General features: G+C 40.0%; 1 protein-coding gene across 1 annotated transcript in view; it reads right to left on the bottom strand.

The window, feature by feature from the left end:
- CAMK4 (calcium/calmodulin dependent protein kinase IV) overlaps positions 1 to 23,296 on the bottom strand; it is a 290,358-nt gene that overhangs the window by 16,240 nt on the left and 250,822 nt on the right. Inside the window, exon 7 of the mRNA XM_056138994.1 lies at positions 21,921 to 21,995. Within this exon, the coding sequence (XP_055994969.1) occupies positions 21,921 to 21,995 (75 nt within the window). The remainder of the gene's footprint in view (positions 1 to 21,920; positions 21,996 to 23,296) is intronic.

Genomic DNA, 23,296 nt, shown 5'->3' with positions numbered 1-23,296 from the left:
TTTCATCAGTGGCCAGACAGATGATATTTTCCTAACTATGGACCTAAAACTTGAGCAGACTTCTTTATCAGATGTTTCTACAAATCACTAGAAATGCTTTTCAAAAAGACCAAGTGGGATTCATCCTAGGGATGCAAGGATGGTTTAATGTTCGGAAATCAAACAAAAAAAATCCATCATATCAACAAAAGAAAAGATAAAAACCATATGATCATTTTAATAGATGCAGAGAAAGAATTTGACAAGATCCAGCACCCATTTATGATGAAAACTCTCATCAAAATGGGTTTTGAAGGAACTTTCCTCACTAAAGTCAAAGCCATCTACCACAAGCCCATAGCAAGCATTATCCTCAATGGGAAATAAGAGCCTTTCCTCTAAATTCAGGGACAAGACAAGGTTGCCTGTAGGATAACACTGTTCTGTCCTTCCTGCATAGCCTCAGGAATAGTTGATAGTTGATAGTTTATTGATAGTTTATTGGACTGAGGAAAAGACTGCCTGGGGCAGTCAGGAAGGGCTTTAGAATACCTTTTAGGTAGGACCTCAGGAAGGGTTTTCTTATGTTGATTTGGTTACCTGACTGGGTGGAGTGTCAGCCCACACTGCAAGGAAGTTGGAGCTACAAGGGAGCTGGGGGGGGGGGGGGGACAGAGACAGAGACAGAAGAGACAGAGACAGAGAGAGAGACAGACAGAGAGAAGGGCTGCAAGATGGACCATGGAGAGACTAGCAAGGGGAACATGTGCTTGAGAGAACCTAGGCCCTCCATAACATAAATTTCTTCTATGGGATAAACTTCCTTGTAATAAACTGCTATTAAGATCAACTGGTTGGCCCTTGTCTTTTCCTTCGTCTGCCCTTGGCCAACAGCCATCCTGATCCAGGCCACACACAGCGGCTCTAGGGCACCGAATGTGGGCGGTGTGATAGAGCCATCCAGAGAGCATGCGAACACACAACATTCTGCGTGCATAGTTTTTTACAGTTGCCCACCCTCACCACTTCTTTTCAATATAGTACTGGAAGTATTTGCCAAAGCGGTTAGGCAAGAAAAAGATATTAAAGGCATCCAAATACGAAAGGAAGAAATCAACCTCTCACTATTTGCAGATGATATGACACTACATTTAGAGAACCCTAAAGCCTCTACCAAGAGACTCCTAGAAACAATAGACTTGTATAGTAAAGTTGCAGACTATAAAATCAATACCCAGAAGTCCATGGCTTTCCTATACACAAATAATGAGATAGAAGAAAGTGACATGAATAAAGCAATACCATTCACAATCATGCCTCAAAAAATCAAGTACCTCGGAATCAGCTTAACTAAGGAGGTAAAGGACTTGTACAAAGAAAACTACAAAACGCTACTTCACGAAATAAAAGAAGACAGGAGGAAATGGAAATATATCTTCTGCTCATGGATTGGGAGAATTAACATTGTCAAAAATTGCATTTCTCCCCAAAGCATATACAGATTCAATGCAATCCCTATAAGGATATTCATGAAATTCTTCAAATAAATGAATCAAACACTCCTGAAATTCATATTGAACAACAACTCCCCACAAACAGCTAAAGCAATTATTGGGAAAAAGAAGATGGGAGGCATCATCTTCTTCAACTTCAAACTCTACTAAAAATCGGCAATAACTAAAACAGCATGGTACTGTAACAAAGGCAGAGCCACAGACCAATGGAACAGGGTGGACTGTCCTTACACTCACCCTCAAATATATGAGCATCTAATCTTTGATAAGGGAAGAAGAAATGTGAAGTGGAGCAAGGAAAGCCTCTTTAACAAATGGTGCTGGCAAAACTGGACAGTTACATGCAAAAAACAATGGGCTCAGACCTGTACCTAACACCATGCACCAAAGTCAGATCAAAATGGATTAAAGACCTCAACACCAGACCATAATCCATCAGTACATTGAAGAAAAGGCTGGCAAAACACTCCATGACATTGAAGCTAAAGGTATCTTCAAAGATGACACGCCACTGACCAAGCAAGTGGAAACAGAGATAAACAAATGGGACTATCTTAAACTAAGAAGCTTCTTCTGTACCTCAAAAGAAACAGTGGCCAGAATACAAAGACAGTCTACATAATGGGGAAGGATATTCACCCAATACCCATCTGATAAGGGGTTGATACCAAGGACATACAAGTTTGAACTCTATAAGAAGAAAACATCCAACCCATCAGAAAATGGGGAAATGAAATGAACAGAAACTTTCTCAAAGAAGAAATTCTAATGGTTAAAAGGCACATGAAAAAAATACTTTTCATCACTAATCATCAACAGAATGCATATCAAAACAACAATGAGATATCACCTCACACCACAGAGACTGTCACACATCCAAAGGAACAAAAGCAACAGGTGTTGGCGTGAATATGGGGAGAAAGGGACTCCTCTTAACTGCTGGTGGGAATACCAACTGGTTCAGCCCATTTGAAAAACAGTATGGATGTTTCTCAAAAAAAACTAGAAATTGAGCTGTCATATGACCCAGCAATACCACTTCTGGGAATATATCCCGGAGATGCAAAAAATTATAGTAGAAATGACATCTGCACTTGTATGTTCATTGCAGCACTGTTTACAATAGCCAGAATCTGGAAAAAACCTGAGTGCCTAAGAAGAGATGACTGGTTAAAGTCACTCTGTTAAATCTACACAATGGAATACTATGCAGCTGTTAGAAAAGATGAAGCCATGAAATTTACATATAAGTGGATCTACATGGAAAGTATTATGTTAAGTGAAATGAGTCAGAAAGAAAGGGACAGACATAGAAAGATTGCACTCATCTGTGGAATATAAAGTAACAGAATGGGAGAATAGCACCCAAGAGTAGTAGAGATAAATATCAGGAGGTTTGCTCCATGGGTTGGAAGCCGGCTTCACATGCTGGGGGAAAAGGCAGTCCAGAGAAGGGACCACCAAGTTAAAGGTGTTAAGAGGGTCTGCTCGGGAGGGGAGATGTGTGCCAAAAGTAGACTATAGAGCGAACATGATGGCCATTCAATACTTGCATTGCAGACCAAAACAGCCAAGGAGAGAGAGAGAGAGAGAGAGAGAGAGAGAGAGAGAGAGAGAGAGAGAGAGAGAGAGAGAGAGAGAGAGAGAAAGGGAATACGCCTGCCACAGAGGCGGTGGGAGAGTATGGGGTGGGGGTGTTTGGCGGGATACTGGGAACATTGGTGGTGGAGAACAGGCACTGGTGGAGGGATGGGTACTCGATCATTTTATGACTGAAACATAAGCACAAAAGTTTATAAGTCTGTAACTACCTCACAGTGATTCATTACAAAATAAAAAATTTAATAAAAATAATAAACTGAAGAAAGACTGCAGTCAATGAAGCCACAGGCCCACTCAGCTGCCCACTCAATAAGTCATGAGTATTGACGGAGTTAAAGAGAAAAAGTCCCTCTGCCATCTCAGAGCCAATGGCTGGAGCAGGGAGTAGAAACTGACCCCAAGTGCACAGAAGGGAAATGCGGAGAGCCACAGGAAGTGCTCAGGAGCAAGTTTTCTAACGGGTCTTTGGGCTGCTGAGGGAGACCAGGGGCTATGACAGGAGAAGCAGAGTTTGAACAGAGACTCAAAGGATCCAGAGAGTGGGAAAGAAGGGTGCGAGAGAGGAGGGTCTCCAGTGGCTAAGGCACGAATGAGGAAAGTGTGGCAGGGATGAGGGAGGAGGCAGGAATGGCAGCATCTGTGTGAGGACATCTAGGCTTGTGAAGCATGCTGGGCCAAGCTGCAGATCACAGCACTGAAGGTTCTCTCTAGCCAGAGCATTAGTACAAAAGGTCAAGCATTTCCTTGCACTAGGCTGTCCTGGGTGTAACCCCCCCAGCACCCCATGAAGTCCCCTGAACACTGCCAGACATGATCCCTAGGAGCAGAGCTCGGTGTAAGTCCCAAGCCCTCACCACCATGTATTATCAAAAATTCAAAAACAAAACAAAAGGTTCTTCTTCTCCCCCCAGTCCCACCACATCATTTTCTTTGAAACACCATAATCTCCAGTGCTGTGATGGGCTTTCAGCATACAGCATTCCAACATCATACCCACCAGCAGTGTCGCTTCCCTCTTCAAGTCTCTTAGACTTTTAGTTTAGCAATTTGAAAATTTATGTGAGCTCAATTTCACATTTTTTGAGGATTGTCCATACTGTTTTCCAAAAGGGCTGAACCAGTCGGCATTCCCATCAGCAGTGAAGGAGAGTCCCTTTCTCGCCACATCCACGCCAACACTGGTTGCTTTTGATCTTTTGGATGTGGGCCAGTCTCTGTGGTGTGAAATGATATCTCATTATTGTTTTGATCTGCTTCTCCCTGATGGTTAATGATGTAGAGCATTTTCTCATGTGCCTTTTAGCCAATCAGATTTTTTCTTTGAGAAAGTTTCTGTTCATTTCGTCGCCCCATTTTTTGATGGGGTTGGTTGATTTCTTCTTGTGGAGTTCAACCAGTCTTTTGCATATCCTTGATATCAACCCCTTGTTGGATGTGTATTCGGAGAATATCCTTTCCCATTCTGTAGACTGTCTTTGTATTTTGGTCACTGTTTCTTTTGACGTGCAGAAGCTTCTTAGTTTTAGATAGTCCCATTTATCTATCTCTGTTTTCACTTGCTTGGCCAGTGGCGTGACATCTTTGAAGATACCATTAACTTCAATGTCATGGAGGGTTTTGCCAATTTTGTCTTCAATGTACCTTATGGATTCTGGTCTGATGTTGAGGTCTTTAATCCATTTTGATCTTACCTTTGTACTTGGTGTTAGGGACAGATCTGAGCCCACTATTTCACATGTGCTGGCAAAGCTGTCCAGTTTTGCCAGCACAATTTGTTAAAGAGGCTTTCCTTGCTCCACTTCACATTTCTTGCCCCCTTCTTGAAGATTAGATGATCATATGCTTGGGGGGAGATGTCAGTATATTTGACCCTGTTCCATTGATCTGCAGCTCTGCCTTTGTTCCAGTACTGTGCTGTTTTAATTATTTCTGCTTTGTAGTAGAGTTTGAAGTTAGGGAGGTTGATTCCCCCCATTTTCTTTTTCCCTAGAATTGCTTTAGCTATTCGTGGAAGCTTATTGTTCCGTATAAATTTCAGGAGTGTTTGCTCCATTTCTTTGAAGAATGTCATGGGTATCGTAATAGGGATCACATTGAATTTGTACAGTGCTTTGGGAAGTATTGTCATTTTGACAATGTTAATTCTCCCGATCCATGAACAGGGGATATTTTTCCGTTTCCTGGTGTCCTCTTTTATTTCCCAGCAATACCCCTCTTGGAAATATATCCCAGAGAGGCAAAAAAGTATAGTCGAAGTGACATCTGCACTTGTTTGTTCATTGCAGCACTCTTTACAATAGCTAGAATCTGGAAAAATTCTGAGTGCCCAAGAACAGATGACTAGTTAAAGAAACTTTGGTACATCTACACAACGGAGTACTATGCAGCTGTTAGAAAAGATGAAGTCATGAAATTCATATACAAATGGTACTACATGGAAAGTATCATGCTAAGCGAAATGAGTCAGAAAGAAAGGGACAGACATAGAAAGACTGCATTCATCTGGGGAACATAAAGTAATAGGAGACTACACCGAAGAATAGCCGAGATAAGTACCAGGAGGATTAGTCCATGGCTTTGAGGACAGTCGCACATGCTAGGGGAAAAGGCAGCTCAGATAGAGAAGGGAGCACCAAATAAAGGGTGTTTGGGAGGTTTCCTCTCAGGATGGGAAATGCGTGATGAGAGTAGACTATAGACCGAACATGATTGCCACTCAATGTCTCTTTTGCAAACCACAGCACTCAAAAGGAAAGAGAGACGAAAGGGAATGCCCTGCCACAGAGATAGGGTGGGATGGGGCGATAGGGGGTTGGAGGGATACTGGGACTGGTGGTGGTGGAGAATGGGCACTGGTGGAGGGATGGGTATTCGATCGTTGTATAACTGAAATCCAAGCACAAAAATTTTTAAGTCTACAACTGTACCTCATGGTGTTTCAAAAAAATATATATATATATATATATATATATATATATATGTGTGTGTGGAAGATTTGTTTTGACCTTAGAACCTGAAGGTGGCTAAATAGAGCCTTCTTTGAGCTGGGAGATTGCGGCCCCTTCTGTTGGAGAGGTTGGTGCCCAATCAGAATCTGTCTGGGGATAAGCACCCAAGGCATCACTACATTGTAAGTTTCTTGGGCCTGGCCTCTGAGCAAGCGAGCAGTGTGGGAGGAAGGGAAAAGCGAGTTCTTGGATGGAAACAGTGTGTACAAATGCTCTGCTGTCTCTCCCCTGCTGCTGACTTGGACCGCACCCCGTGGAGAAGGTGCTCAGGGGCCTCCCGAGGCTGCAGCAGAGGCACAGCCAGGCTGCCCCAATGCTTGCGTTCCTTTGGATCATAACAAAGGGCCTCTTGTGACTGCTGCATGCATTTGGCAATAACTGGGACACAGCCCTTTTTAGCTCCGTCAAGTGCAGTCATTCACTGTGTCAGCACAGAGAAGGCAGGGTCCTGGGGTAGTGCTCGCAGTGTTAGCTGAAGGTCTGGCTCACATAGGAACTAAAGGAACTGTACAGAGCTTCAAGGACAGGGAACTGCTTAGGGAAGCCTTGAAACCAGCTTCACAGAGCATTGAAAGAGCTTCTTTAAAGGACAGGACAAACTTTCCCACAGGTGACTCTGATTTTGGTGCTCACTAAGGTGCTATGGTCGCCTTCTACCAGATTTAGAAAGGTATGTTTATTCCTAGTTTGCCAAGGGATTTTATAAACGTCAAATGGTGAATTAATGTCTCAATTATATGGATTGTTCTGTGTCTGATCTGTTTTCCTTTTAACCAGAGATTTTTATTGGAATCTTTTACTAATGCAGATACTTAATCAGTAGCACTGTAGCACTGTCCTCCGGTTGTTCATTGATTTGCTTGAGCGGGCACCAGTAACGTCTCAAATTGGGAGACTTCTGGTTACTGATTTTGGCATAGCAAATACGTCACGGGTAGCTTGCCAGGCTTTGCCGTGCAGGCGAGATACTTTTGGTAACTTGCCGGGCTTTCTGAGAGGGGCAGAGGAATCAACCTCAGGTTGGCTGCATGCAAGGCAAACAACCTACTTGGTGTGCTATCACTATGTATAATAAATCTTTTTCTTATATAAAACCCATATTTTCCATATTTCCTTTCTTAGGGTAAACACTTTGAACTTTTATAGGCCTCTTTATGTTCTTCCATTTAAATTTAAAAATTATCTTCACTATTGCTGTTTTAAATTTGTAAGTTTTGCCCATTTCCTGGAAACTCTAAAATACACTAGCACAGAACTGAAAAAGAAAGTTTCATTTATGACACAAAAGACAGGACAATTAACACAATAAGATTTAAGTAGCACTGTAGCACTATCCAACAAAGATTGAAGTACAAAATAAAATTTAATGCAATATATTTTAGATGCCAGGATTAAAAAGTTAATTATATAAATGAGACTAAGCAGTATACTATATTGTATTAAAAGATTAGAATGAATTTACATAGGTTAAAATGACATAGCAATCATCATAAATTGACTTTTATTTATTTATTTTCTGATAATTCCACTTGTTATTCCTTTAAATTTTGTTGGAACAAGTAATATAAAATAAATTTTTATATACCTGCCAACTGATGGGCCTGGAGACTTTGCTGGAGGGAAGGAAACACTTGTGGTGGGATTGTTGGTGAACACTGTATACCTGAAACAACTCTATTATGGACAAGTTTGCAAATCGTGGTGTCTTAATAAAAACGATATTTAAATAAATAAAAACAACTTTTTTTTACCTTATTGAATTTTCAATTATAAAAACTTCAGTTTTCTATAATTCCAATGAACCCTTCCCATCTTAGGAGTAGCAATACGCATTTCTCCAAATATTAAAAACTGTTAAATTATAGGTTAGGTAATAGGATAGTGTTATAGTGTTGACATACAAAGTTACTATACCATATCATAACCAAAATGCTGGCAACCTTCCACCACTATCCACTATCATATTTTGTCATTCCCCATACCCACCCATCCACACCAATCCACCCACTGTTCCTTAATCAGCTTTGCAATATAAGGTAAGAGTTTGATTAATCAGAGTGAGTCTCTCAGTCATTTTAGAATAAGGCACTGGTAGGACTTTACAAGAAAAAAATCATCCAATCCCATCAAAAACTGGGAAGAAGAGAGGAACAGAAAGTTTCTTAAAGAAGAAATCCAAGTGGCTAAAAGGCACATGAAAAAATGTTCTTCATCACTAATCATCAGGGAGATGTAAATCAAAGTAACAAAGAGATATCATCTCATATCACAGAGACTGGCACACATCAAAAATACCAAGAACAACTAATGCTGGCGCGGATGAGTAAAGAAAGGGAAAAGGAACTCTCACTCATTGTTAGTGGGAATGCCGACTGGTCCAGCCTTTTTGGAAAACAATTTGGTATTCCTAAAAAAATAATACTAGAAATGGAGCTTCTAAATGATCCAGCAGTGTGCACTGGTGGAGGGATGGGTGTTGGAAAATTGTATGACTTAAATCAAACCATGTGAATTTCATGGTGATTCAATCAAAAAGAAAGTTTAATTTAAAAAAATTCTGATGGCTGTTAGTCCAGGAACAGCCAAGAAATATTTATTTTGAAAAACTGCCTTTCTGTGAAATGAGATGGAATATATACATATAAATAAACCCAAACAATCCTACTATTAACATCATAAAAAATTTCTCTTGTGTATGAAGATAAAAATAAGGCCTAGAATTCAAACCCTGTCTCTTGTAAAATACATTGCAAGTTATGTGGTTCTTTTTCCTCTAAAAAAGAAGTTATAACTCTTAATGATGATTATCACTAATTATTTTGAAACTTTTATTTTTTTCATGCACACGGATCTTTTTGTGGGTGTTCACCGCCCAAATACTGCAAGTCTCCACCCACTTGCCATCAATCACCTCTTCCTTTGACCTTCTTTCCTTCCATCATTCCTCCCTCACACATGCAATAATAGAGCTAAATCCTACAGCACTCAGAATTTTCTGGTATGGTAGTTTCTGTACTGAAAGTGATTCTTGCAGATATGAAAAATCATATCACAGTAAATGGTTTCATATTTTGCAGATATGAAAAATTGTACCATAGTAAATGGTTATGCCATGCATTCCAGAAATTAAAGATTACTAATACATTAAAATTGTCTCTAAACCAAGGGGAACGTAAAGAACGGAGAAGAATGATGTTGGGGACATCTCTTTAAACTCAATTTTTCTCGCTTTATTTCCAAATGCTTTTGTGAGTTTAGGTTCTTTATTCTTCCTTATTTCTTTTCCTCCACATCCCTTCCCCTATTCCAGAGATTGAAGCCAGGTCTCAGGCATGTGAGGTATGTACTTTGCCAAACACTTATTGTAAACACTTACTCTTAATTTGAGGGTGCAAGGTGAGGTATGGTTGGGTCACACCCCATACTGGTCAGGGGTCACTCCTGGCTCTGTGTATAGGGATCCACCCTGGAGGTGACTGGGGGATAGATTATATGTGGGCTCAAAGATTCAAATCCTGGTCAGCTGTGTGCAAGCAGTTTAACTGCTGTATAGACTCTGGTCCCCAAAGTCACCTTTTCTTCTTCACCCCTAGGTTATTTTTCATATTTTTACTTGCAAAGTTACATATCTTTACAATTACTGGGATTTCAGCAACATGATTACAATGATGTTACTATTCATGGTTTTGGTGAAGAATCATTGCAACTTCACCATCAACAAAGTTTTTATGTCACTCTTAATCCATCTGTTCCTCGTCCCAGCCCACCCTCAACATGGTCTTCAGATTGCTTATTAATCTCAGTTGTGTAATTTTAGACTAAAGGTTTGTTATCATTTGCTGCTATCTAATGCCTTGACTGCTTCTCTGCATAGCATGGATGATGGGGGTCACCTGCTGTTTGTACTCCTCCCTCATGTTTACTAATGCTCATGACCTTCAATCCTATTCGACTTGCAATGTGGGGAACACTATATACACTACATATATCGCAGGGGTCCTTACCCATTCACCTGTTGTTAAATACTTGGACTGTTTCCATTTCATAGCTGTGCATATTTGTTGAATAAATTATTTTGTGTCCTTGGGGTAGATGGTCACAGGAAACTCAGTTTTCACTTTCTGAGCAATCACTAGACTGTTTTCCAAGGAAACTTACCAAAAACTGTCTCACCCACAGTGAATGGGCTTCCTTTTCACCATGTCCCCTCCAGCACTGGTTGCTTCCAGTCCTGTATATTTGTGCCCTGCTCCTGGTGTGAGACATCTCAGTGGAACTTGAACCTGCACTTCCTGGACAACAGTGATGGGGAATAAGCCTACAGGTTGCCTAGATGTTTCCTTTGAATAATTTTGTCTCTTCTCTCCATTTTAATGAGGTTACTTTTGTTGTTATTTAGTTTTGTGAATTTTTTTATATCTCCTGGAGTTTAGTTCTTTATCTGAAATATGGAGTGAACATATTTTGTCCCATCCTGTAAGGTGTCTTAATTTTAGATGGTGCAGAGTTTCTTAATTTTAGATGGAGGGATTTTTTTTTTGACATGCAAAACTTTAGACTCAAGCTTATCAAAATTTTATAATGTGTCTTGAGCCAAAATATATCTGGTGAACTCTGATTTAACTAAATTCTTGCCATAATCCTTAATTTGGGCTAGAGTGATAGCACATGGTAGGGCGTTTGCCTTGTGCGCAGCCAGCCTGGCTGACCCGGGTTCAATTCTTCTGTCCCTCTCGGAGAGCCTGGCAAGCTACCGAGAGTATCTCGACTGCATGGCAAAAGCCTGGCAAGCTACCCATGACATATTTGATATGCCAAACACAGTAACAAAAAGTTTCAAAATAGAGACATTACTGGGCCCGCTCGAGGAAATCAATGAACAATGGGAGGACAGTGGCAGTGAATCCTTAATTTAATTTATATATACACAGGACTTATAGGTAACTTCAGTGGTCATATGATGTACTATGATGTACTATGTGTTTACTGGGTGCAAAGGCAGAAGTTGGCATAACTGCTCCTCTCCAGTCCTTACCAGCAGCCTGGATTCTCCTGGAGGATCTGATCCCCTCTGGCGACTGCCTCTCAAGCCCAGGAAGCAGCCCTTTTTATTGCTGTTTCAAACATTAGAATATCATTTTATACACTGAGCCTAAAACCACGCATCAGTATCTATTCCTAATTCTCTATTCTGTCTTGAGGAGCTTCCTCTATGATGATATGCTACGAGAAGTATAGTTCCTCTTTTTCTGACCTCTTTCGGGTGATGCCACAGAAGAAATCAACTGGGTCATTTCCCTTTCTGCTTTAATGAGGCCAAGACTTTAAGTAGCACCAGTGTGATGGTAAGGCCCACATTTATGTCAACAGGCAAGTTCTTGATACTAAGCTGTAGACATAGAAACTTCTGCCCAGAACACCTCCACCAGCATGTCTAACAGGTCCCAATGTGTGCTCTGAACATCTCCCCCATGTCTGCAGTTGTTAGTTCTGCTCTTGCAGTCGAAGCCCTCTTTCTTTTCTCCCTTTTAGTCCTCCCCATGTGACTGAGCCTGTTTAGCTAGACTCTTTGTTGGACCTTAAACATATGGGGAGCTATTCTTATCTCAGGCTTGGTGTGCTCTATCCACATACTGTTCCCTGTACTAAATTCTTCAGGCCTTTGCTCTGTGGTCCCTCTCTCTGGCACTCCTTAAAATGCAATCCAAGCTCCCAGAACTTTGGGTCCTCTTTCCCAACTCTGTCTTCACAGAAACAACCACTTCTTCCTATTTGATTTATGAGTATTTCTACATAATGAACTTTCATATAATCTATATGATATGCTTATTGCTACCTTTCCTCACTAAATGTTTTATTATTTTTTGTTCATTTGTTTTAGGCCAAACCCAACAATGCTCCTAGCTCACTCTGAGCTCAGGATCATTCCTGGCTCTGTGCCAGGGATTGAACTAAGGTCAGCTGCAGGTAAGGCAAATGCTTCACCGACTGCACTATCTCTTCAGCCCCTGTTTTGCTCTTGAATAATTTTGCTTTTTTTCTCCCCTTTTAACCACTGCACTGCAGCATCTACAGCAATGGTTGGTAGGAGCTCATTTATTAAAAAAGTGGGGAAAAAGGACTGAATATCTGCACTATTAAAATTTTATACACAAAACTGCTTAGTCAGGCTTAGTCTATATGGCTTAGACCCATAAGGACTTATTTTCATCCAGATACACAACTTCCCTGTTAGCCTTCACTCAACTTATTCTATGCAAGGCCAAGATGAATCTGAGTTCTCCACTTCCTGTCACTCCCCTGTCTTCAGTGCAGTGTCTCCATTGCTGAGCTCTTTTGCCTGGGTGCAGCATGGCAAGCATATTTGGACACTGAAACTAATTGCCTGCACACAGCCCAACTCTGGGAGAAAAAGGGTCATGGGCAGGAACAGGAGATGCAGCGTGATTTCTTGCCTTTGATTACTCATTCCCCCTCACCATCCTCACTCCTCTCCTTGCTTCTGGTAAAATAAACAGGTCATGAGAAAATCACCGGGCTGAGGCTTCCCTTCAGGAGCCCCAGAAAACACCAGCCTGGGACACTGAAAGGCAAAGACACCACAGCTGACATCTGTGTGATTCACCTAGTTTTCTCTTAGATTCTCTTAAAAAATCATCTCTGTATTTAATTAATTCTCAGATGATATCAGTCCTTACTTGATCAGATTACCAATGTAGCTAAATATTCTTGTTAGTTGACTTTAGCTATTTAGTTCTCTAGAAATGAACCCAAACCTATCTTTCATGGAACTATCCTTAAAGCAGGCATTTTAGATTATTTTTTAATTTAATTCTGTTTACATTTTCCCTTATTTTTCACATTTGTTTGTGTTCTTCTAGACTGAAATCTCTTCTATTTCAACCATATTGAAAAATTGTCTTCATGCCTAGAATAGTGAACCTATTTACAGCGGTGGTAGGGGTATGGGTTCTGGGGCATTGGCCACTCATGCAGCCTCATTAATATCCCCATTCATAGTGCTTTGGACTCATATCTCAACCTCTGTTACCTAATTTTTACAAGGACAGTCTGGCTATCCCAACCACATTAGGCCAATAGTCACTAGTCTATTCCAATCAAAATGCTCCCAAAACTCACCAAAATAACAGTGAGCACAAGAATTTGAACATCCCCTGAAGCTGCACTAGAGGACCCAGATTAGACACTGAGGAGCACCAAGGAGGAAGTTAGTATTCTTGAAGAAGAAAAAAGGAGACCCCCATCGACCGAGCTCATCCAGAATCCCCCCTCACAGCAAGAGGGGAACACTGATAGTGAACTGGAGGGATCCAGTAACATACTACCACAGAAACATGGGGAAACAGCAGATCCCCACTAGAAGGAGTAGACAAAGAAAAGAGCCCAGAAGCCTCAAAAAGGAATACCCACAAATACAATCTCTCTGATAAAGAATTCAGAGATGAAATGCTGAGAGTGTTCAATGAGCTCAAAGAAATGGAGGAGCAGGCATCCAGTAAATTATTTTGTATGTTTTAAAAGAACTTAGAAGATTTTTTTTTACCATGATTACTTAATTTTTTTTAAATGAATCACCATGAGATACAGTTGCAGACTTACAAACTTTTGTGATTATGTTTCAGTTATACAATGACTTAGCATGATGCTCTCCATGTCTATCCACGTATATGCAAATTTCATGATTTCATCTGTTCTAACAGTTGCATAGTATTCCACTGTGTAGATGTACCAAAGTTTCTTTAACCAGTCATCTGTTCTTGGTCACTCGGATATTTTTTTTCCAGATTTTTACTATTATAAATAGTGCTGCAATAAACATACAAGTACTGTATGCTTTTACATCTCTGAGGTATATATTCCCCAAAGTGGTATTGCTGGGTAAAACAGGAGTTCAATTTCTATTTTTTTGAGAAATGTCCAAAATGTTTTCCAAAAAGGCTGGACCAGTATGCATTCCCACCAGCAGTGAAGGAGAGTTTCTTTCTCCTCACATCCACACCAACATTAGTGCTTTTGTTCTTTTGGATGTGTGCCAATTTCTGTGGCATGAGATATCTCATTGTTGTTTTGATCTGCATCTCCCTGATGATCAGTGAAGAAGAGTACTTTTTCATGTGTCTTCTGGCCATTCAGATTTCTTCTTTAAGAAGTTTCCGTTCATTTCATGGCCCCATTTCTTTTATGAGATGGAGGATTTCTTGCAGAGTTCAACCAGTGTCTTGTATATCCTTGATATTAACCCCTTATCAGAAGGGTATTTAGTGAATATCCTTTACCATTCTGTAGACTGTCTTTGTTTCTTTTGTGGTGCAGAAGCTCCTTATTTTAAGATAGACCCATTTGTTTATCTCTGTTTCCACTCACTTGATCAGTGGTGTTTCGTCTTTGAAGATACCTTTAGCTTCAATGTCAGAGAGAGTTTTGACAACCTTTTCTTCAGTATACCTTATGGATTCTGGTTTGATTTTGAAGTCTTCAATTTATTTTGATCTGACTTTTTTGCATGTAGTTAGGTAGAGGCCTGAGCCCATTTTTTTTTGCACGTAGCTGTTCAGTTTTGCAGCACCATTTGTTAAAGAGGCTTTCCTTGCTCCACTTTATACTTTTTGCTCCCTTATCAAAGATTAGCTGCTCATATATTTGACGGTAAGTGTAAGGATATTCGACCCTATTCCATTGGTCCGCAGATCTGTCTTTGTTCCAATACCATGCTCTTCTTAAAAATTATTACCACTTTGTAGCACAGTTTGAGGTTGGGGAAGGTGATGCCTCCTATCTTTGTTCCCCCAAGAAAGGCTTTAGTATTCATGGGAGCTTGTTGTTCCATATGAATTTCAGGAGAGTTTGATCAATTTCTTTGCAGAATGTCATGGGTATCCTTACAGGGATCGCATGGAATCTGTATAATGCTTTGGGGAGTATTGGCATTTTGACAATATTCTGCCAATCCATGAGCAGGGGATGAGTTTCCATTTCCTTGTGTCCCCTTTTATTTCTTGAAGTAGTGTTTTGTAGCTTTCTTTGTACAGGACCTTTAACTTCTTAGTTAAGCTAATGCTGAGATAATAGATTTTTCTGAGGCATAACTGTGAACGGGATTGCTTTTTTCATACCATTTTCTTCTCTTTCATTATTTGCACATAGAAAAGCTATGGACTTTTGGCTACTGATTTTATAGCCCGCAACTTTTCTATACAAGTTTCTACAAGTTTCTTGATAGAGGTTTTAGTGTTCTTTAAGTATGGTATCATTTCATTTGCAAATAGTGAGAGCTTGATTTCTTCCTTTCCTAAATGGACGCTCTTAATATTTTTTTCTTCCTTAACTGCTATGGCAAGTATTTCCAGTACTATATTGAATAGAAGTGGTGAGAGTGGGTATCCTTGTCTTGTCCTTGATCTTAGAGGAAAGTCTTAGTTTTTCCCCATTGAGGATAATGCTTGCCATGTGCTTGTAGACGGATTTGAGTATATTGAGGAAAGTTCCTTCAATGCCCATTTTGCTGAGGGTTTTCATCGTAAATTGGTGCTGGATCTTGTCAAATACTTTCTCTGCATCTATTGATATGATCATATGAATTTTATCTTTTCATTTATTGATATGATGGATTATGTTGATTGACTTGCAAATATTAAACTATCCATGCATCCCTGGGATGAATCCCACTTGGTTGTGGTGTATGATATTTTCTCTGAGTTGTTTGTTTCTATTTCCTAATATTTTGTTGAGGATTTCCACATCTGAGATCATAAGGAATATTGTCCTGCACTCTGCTTTTTTTGTGGTGTCTCTGTTTGCTTTTGGTATCAGGGTAATATGTGCCTCATAGAAACTGGGAGAGTTTCCGTTTCTTCAATTTCCTGGAAAAGCTTAAGAAGAACTGGCAATAGGTCCTCTTTAAATGTATGGAAGAATTTGCTAGTTAATCCATATTGACCTGGGCTTTTATTGTGGGAAATATTTTGATTACTGTTTTAATTTCCTTGATAGTGATAGGTCTATTTAGCTATTCTAAATCTTCTTGATTCAGCCTTGGGAGGTTATAGGAATCCAGGAATTATCCATTTTTCCAGGTTCTCTTGTTTCATGGCATACAGACTTTCAAAGTAATCTCTGATGATCTTTTGAATTTCTTTGGTTTCTGTTGTGATGTTGTTCCCCTTTTCATTTCTGATTCTATTTATTAGGGTTCTCTCTTTCTTTGTGAGCCTTGCTAGTGGTTTATCAATCTTGTTTATTTTCTCAAAGAACTAGCTCTTGGTTTCATTGATCTTTTGAATTTTTTTTGGGGGGGGGTCCATGTCATTAATTTCTGCTGTAAGTTTTATTATTTCTTTCTTCCTGCCTGGTTTGGGCTCCTTTTGTTGGTACTTTTCTAAGATCTTAAGCTGTGAAATCAGGTTATTTATGTGGGCCCTTTCTTTCCTGAGAAATGCTTACATAGCTATATATTTTTCCTCTTAACACTGCTTTGACTGTGTCCCACAAAGTCTGGTAGCTTGTGTCTTTATTCTCATGTGTTTCCAGAAATCTTTTGATTTCTTCCTTGATTTCCTCTCTGACCCACTCATTGTTCATGACTAAGCTGTTTAATTTCCAGGTGTTTGACTTGATTTTCTGTTTCTGTGTGTGATTAACTTCTATCTTGAGTGCATTGTGGCCTGAAAAGATAGTTGATACAATTTCTATCATCCCGGTTCTAATGAGAATGTTTTGTGGCTCAGCATGTGTCTATTTTGGAAAATGTTCCGTCTGCATTGGAAAAGAACGTGTATTCAGTTTTGGGGGATCAAAACTCTGTATACTTCTTTTAGCTCTCTCTTTTCAAAGCCAGTACTCCATTGTTGAGATTTAGTCTGGTTGATCTATAAAGAGGGGATAGGGCGGTGTTGAAATCTCTGACTACTATTGTGTTGCTACCAAAGTCCTTCTTGAAGACTCTTAGCAGTTGTTTTAAGTACTTAGCTGGTCCCTCATTGGGTGCTTATATGTTCAGGAGTGTGATTTCTTCCTGATGTATATGTCCCTTGATTATTAAAAAAATGGCTTTCACTGTCCCTTCTAATCTTTTTCAGCCTGAAATCTATGTTTTCAGATACTAGTGTGGCCACCCCAGCGTTTTTGAGGGAGTTGTTTGCTTGCAGGATTGTTTTCCATCCTTTGACTTTCAGTCTCTGTTTGCTCTGACTGTTCAGATGTGTTTCTTATAGGCAGCAGAATGTTGGGTTCAATTTTTTAATCCATTTTGCCACTCTGTGTCTCTTAATTGGTGTATTTAGACCATTGACATTGAGGGAGATTATTATCATGGTGTTTTGTGCTATCTTTCTGTAGAGATATTTTGTACTTGTAAGGGGTTGTCTTGTTTTACAGTAGCTCCTTCAATCCTTCTTTAAAGGTTGGCTTTGGGTCTACGAAATCTCTGAGCTGTTGTTTATCCAAGAAATAGTGTATCATTCCTTTTAGTCTGAGTGGTAGTCTAGTCAGATAAAGTATTCTTGGTGAGGTGTTCATTTCATTGAGTCTTTTCACTATATCCCACCACTGCCTTTGGGTTCAGATTCCTCTGATAAGACTGCTGTAAATCTAAGAGGAGCTCCTTTGTATGTGATTTCCTTCTTTGACCTTGATGCTTGCAGTCTGGTATCTCTATCTGTGGTATTCGTTGTTCTGATTATGATATATTTTGGAGTGTTTTTACTAGGGTCTCTTTGAGCTGGTACCTTTCGGGATCCTTGGATCTGGATGCCTGCATTCTCCAGCTCTAGGAACTTTTCAGCAATGATATCTTTAACTGTTGCTACTTCATTGGAGTTGCCTCCTTGTGCTTCTGGTACTCCTATGATTCTTATGTTGTTCCTCTTGAATTCATCCCCTAGTCTCTGATTATCTCTATAGCTATTTTGTGGTCTTTTCCCATTATTCATTGTTGCCTGCGTACTTTCTGCAGCTCATCTTCAAGCTCAATGATTCTGTGTTAGTATGTTGTCATTCTACTGTTCAGCGTACCTGCTGAGTTTTTAATTTCATCTACCGAATACTTTATTAGTAATGCTTCTGTTTATAGCTTTCTTATTTCTGCTCTCATTTCTTCCTGTATTTAATTGGCTATCTGTTACACTGTTTCTTTCATGTCCTCCTTTAATTTACTGGATGCCTATTTCTCTTTCTTAGGACTCATTGAACATCCTCAACATTTCATCCCTGAATTCTTTATTGAATAGATCGTATTTGTGGGTGTTCTCTCATGAGGCTTCTGGGCTCTTCATCCTCTCCTTGTGGTGGGGATTTGAGCTGATTCTTTATGTTGTTGTGGTAGTATGGAGGTGGGAACCTATCAGTGTCTCTCTCTCACTGCGAGAGTAGATTCGGATAAGCTCGATGGTGGTCATCTTTTTCCCCTTATAAAATACTAACTTCCTCTTTGCTGCTCCTCTGTGACTTGCTGGAACCTCTAGTGCAGCTCCAGAGGATATGTTCTTTTATATGAGGCTAGTTCAGTTTCTTGTGTTCACTATTATTTTGGTGAGACTGGAATAGGCTGGGGACTATTGCCTAATGTGTCTGGGATAGCCAGTCTGTCCTCCTCAGGATTAGGTAATGGAAATTGATATGTGAGTCCAAATCTCTGGGAAAGGGGAAAATAACAGTAGCTGCTCCCCACCCTGGAGACCACGCCCCCTGCCCCTGCTGCACCTGTGGGGCAGTTGGCCCTTGGATGCCTGTGCAGGATTAAAGTCCCACTTCTGCTGCAGTCCTATAGCTTGTCAGGATCCCCTCTGGTCTGGGTGCTCTGGGGGCACCTTGGCCAAGAGGAGGTCTTGCAGTTCCCTGGGTCAGCTTCACATTCAGTAAATAAAAGTGAAAAGAAACTGGAATAAATAAAAGAACAGCCAATAAAATACATGAGAGCAGAAATAATAAAGCTACTTACAGAAGTATCACTAATAAAGGATTTGGTAGATGAAATTAAAAACTCAATGAGTTCCCTCAACAGTATCAATATTGCAAACCACAATGCCCAAAAGGAGAGAGAGAGAGAGAGAAATACATAGAGAGAAGAAAAGAGTCTGTCACAGAGACAGGCAGGAGGTGGGGGCTGATGGGAGGGAACCTGGGGACACTGGTGCTGAGAAATGTACACTGGTCAGTGTTAGAATACTGTATGAGTTAAGTCTAATCATGAACACCTTTGTAAGGGGATATCTCACAGTGACTAAAAAAAAAGTAAAACAAAATAGTGAACCTAGAAAATTATTTCTTAAAATAGCACGTGACAACAATGTGTGATCACTAAACAATAATGAAGCTCTGGCAAATGCCAAGCAAAAATAAATTCTTAATAGTTTCCAGATTCTTAAAATATAATCTGGATAAACAGAAATGTAGAAATATAATATAAAATATACAGTTTAATTAAGACTATGGATAAATTAGATAACTAATATTAGAAAAATTCTTTCATGTAACCCATGACAATGTTGGTCTCTTGTCTAACATCTTGTCCTTCTGTGATAGGCCTACATAGGTTTGAATCTCTTCAGATTTCAAGCTTTAAATAGCTCAAATAACAAACATACTTTGGTAGTTACCATTGCATAGTTTCACTGTAGAAGCCATGACCCAGTGATTTTCTTATGACCCTTTACTTTTGCCAGAATCAAAAACTGAGAATTTATTCATCTCCTTATGAACTATTTCAGAGCTCTAGCTATTGATTTAATTGACCTGGACTACAAATTTTAATTTTCTGGCATTGAGCTTCATTTCTACTGGGCACATTTCCCAGAAAATAATGAGTATTTGCTTTAAACAACAAGCATCTGTGATTTCTGTTTGGATTCACTTCTAGAAGAACCCTTGGTTATTAATAAATAGCTAAGGTCAAAGGTTCTATGAATGAAGCCAAACAGGTGACTTTTCCTTTTTTATTCCTGCCAAATGACAGACGGTACTAACATGAACACATAAACACCTGTTCCCTCCAATGATTGAATTAAGAGTTCTTTCATGAAAGGATAAAACTTGCTCCAGCATTCATGCAGACGATCACCTAATTGTACTGCTTTCAGGACCAGCTGGGACAAAAGGCCACCCCCAGCCTGTCAGTTGTGTGGGTCTTAGACTAGTGGTGAAGTGAAACACCTGTCAGGATTCAAGATGGAAATCTCTGAGTAAAGGAGAGTTTTCTGTAGTGTAGTCTGCTGTAATGTAGGATTTCAGCCAGCCTTGCACGTGGGTCTCATTTCCAACTCCTCCTATGAAAGGGAAATGTCCCTCCTGCCTGTACTCCTCAGGAGCATACCTGCCATCAAAGCACAGAATGGAGGGTGCTAGGGGAGAAAGGGGAAGAGATGAAGGAAACCTCCAAAGAAATATTAGTCTGATCAGCAAATGATCGATTGATTTATAAGCTAGGTAACTGCAAGTGTTACATTAGCATGTAGCACTGTACCACTGTCATCCAGCTGTTCATCAATTTGCTTGAGCGGGCACCAGTAATGTCTCTATTCGTCCCTGTCCCATGTTAGTGTAGCCCAAAGGCATCTGCTCGTTTCAGGAACACGAAGTGAGACTTATTGTTACTGTTTTTGGTATATAGAATACACCACGGGTAGCTCGCCAGGCTTTTCCATGCGGGAGGGATACTCTCATTAGCTTGCCAGGCTCTCTGAGAGGGACAGAGGAATTGAATCCGGGTTGGCCACGTGCAAGGCAAATGCCCTACCTGCTGTGCTATTACTTCAGCCCAGTGTTACATTACAATAAAAAAATAAATCCATGAATGTTGCCTCTGCTCTAGCCCCTTGAATCCCATGGAAGGCCTTTCTCCATCACTCATCTTTCCAGTGTTCCCGCTTTCCTGTAGACAAAAGCACCATAAGTGAGAAGTGCTGCTTCCATAGGCCAGGGAAAAAGCACACAGGTAGGTGCTTGCTTGGCACTTAGCCAAGGCTCAGGATTTCAATGCTGGAAGGATAAAAGAGCATTTAAAAGAGTTTGTTAATTTGTCTTCATTTCGTTTTTCCTTCATATCTATCTATCATAATGGGTAATTTTCAGCCCCTTCTGGGAGGCAGGGCAAAATGGCTTGCAACATTACCAGTCCTGAAGCCACTGAGTATTCAGGCAGGGACTCAGCAATGAAAAACCTTACCTTATCATGTTGGAAATGGGGCTGGCGGAATAGTACAGTGAGGCGGGCATTTGCCCTGTATGTGGCAGACCCAGGTTTGATTCCCCGGATTCCCATAAGGCTCCCTGAACCTGACAGGAGTGATCAAGCACAGAGCCAAGTGTAGCCCTAAAAACCACTGGGTGTCGCCAAGTCTGTCCCCAGAAAAAATTTTAAAAAGTTTATAAATAGCAGTCAACACATTCTTTATCTAATAAATGCCTTAATCTAAGGCACAGCTACTGAAAGAAAAAGAAGTGAGTGACAAGGGCACATGGTTTAACTCTAATCATGAAACACTTTCCTTTCCCTGTCCTCTTCCCAGTCACTAGCTTCCCATTGCAGTGTCTCTAAAGGCAGGTGCTTCCCCAAACACCACACAACGCAGGCTCAGAGCAAGCACCATTTCCTCCTGAGGCCCCTGCTGCCCTTGGGCCCTAAAACCAATGTCATCCACACCATCCAGTCCCACAAAAGGGTCTGAGTGTCCTTAACAAGGTCTTTCTCATAGAGACCTGCACCAGACTCAATGCATTTTAAATAAGGGGCCGATGCATCATATCGCTAAATAAAATAAATCACAAAGACAAGAGGATTACAAGTGAGCATTAAGGGTCATACCGCAGTACCCAGGAGTTCCACATACTGTCTTCATAAGCACCTGGTGCTCCACGATCTTAGACAGCCCGAAGTCAGCTGAAACACAAGCAAGAAGCAAGCATTTCTCAGCCTTCAGCCACTCAAAGTATAACTCACTTTCATTCGAATTTTTTTATATTTGATGATGAGGTGAAACGGACTCAGAATTTCAAATCTTGTTTAAACTGGAGAAAAATGTGACTCCCCAGTATGCTCTTCTCTATGATTCTCAGCTCTTAGTAGATGAGCTGTGCTTTCCGATTGTCCATACATATATGCACATATATATATCCTTTGTCTATACTTTTTAGTTTTATAAAATAGCAACTCTATATAATAACAAATAATTAGTGATATGATCTAGCATTTTAATCAATTGAAATAAGTAAAAAATTTGACTTTCATAAATGTAAAAAATGAGCAAAAATTATCAAAGTATTTATTCTGCTTCAAAATATATTCATTCCCTAGCTTATTTGATGAATAAAAAACTATTCTCATATGAAGAATAGAAGTTTATTTTTTCAAAACTCTTCTCTATAATTCCTCAAAATACTACCTAGATAAACCATCAAAGGTTGCTGCCACTCTGCTCTACTTGCTGAGCTGTATCTCTTTGACTCAAAAAACATCAGACATCATTCAAGGCCATTCTGCAAGAGAGGCAGGTGCAGAATCGATGCCATTTTTGACTTCAAAGACACACCCCCTTTACCAGGGATGTGCCTGATCCTTATCAGAGAAGCAGCAGGGGTCCTTCAGGAAGAAAGGACTGTCTACATTCATATCCATTCACTTAGAGAACATTCTTTAAGGATACAGCCTTTGAAAGTGATGTCAAAGGAAATGAGGACCACCTCTGTCCACTGCCTTTTAAGAGTGAGTCTGAGAACAAGGGACTCCTCACAGGCCATCAGCATCTTTCCTTGCATTAAAACAGCATATTATGTTGTCTGAATTTTCCCATGATCTATACAATTTAATTTTCAAGGCTGTTCATATTTATAAATGCATTGAACTCATCAGATTAGCCTCATAGCGGAAAGGAACAGATGAGCAATGCCTTTCACAGGATTTAAAACATATTCTCTTGAAGAGAAGCCATCTAAAATAGTGTTTATTTACTTATTTTTGCAGATGAGAATTTACTTTGGGATGAATACAGGATGTAACATTTTTTCCCCTTCAATGTTGATTTAAAGGTCACCTTGGATCAATCAGAATTTCCCAACGTTCACCTTCTCTAGTAGAAATAAAGAGCATGCTTAACTTCACAAGCAGTCTGGAGGCACTAGTCTCCAAATTAACATTCCAGAAAAAAACACAAATTTATAGACACAACATTATTATTTACAGAT

Source organism: Sorex fumeus, unplaced genomic scaffold (genome assembly GCF_029834395.1).
Source record: "Sorex fumeus unplaced genomic scaffold, SorFum_2.1 ptg000131l, whole genome shotgun sequence".
Taxonomy (NCBI): Eukaryota; Metazoa; Chordata; class Mammalia; order Eulipotyphla; family Soricidae; genus Sorex; species Sorex fumeus.
This window is presented reverse-complemented; position numbering and strand designations above follow the sequence as displayed.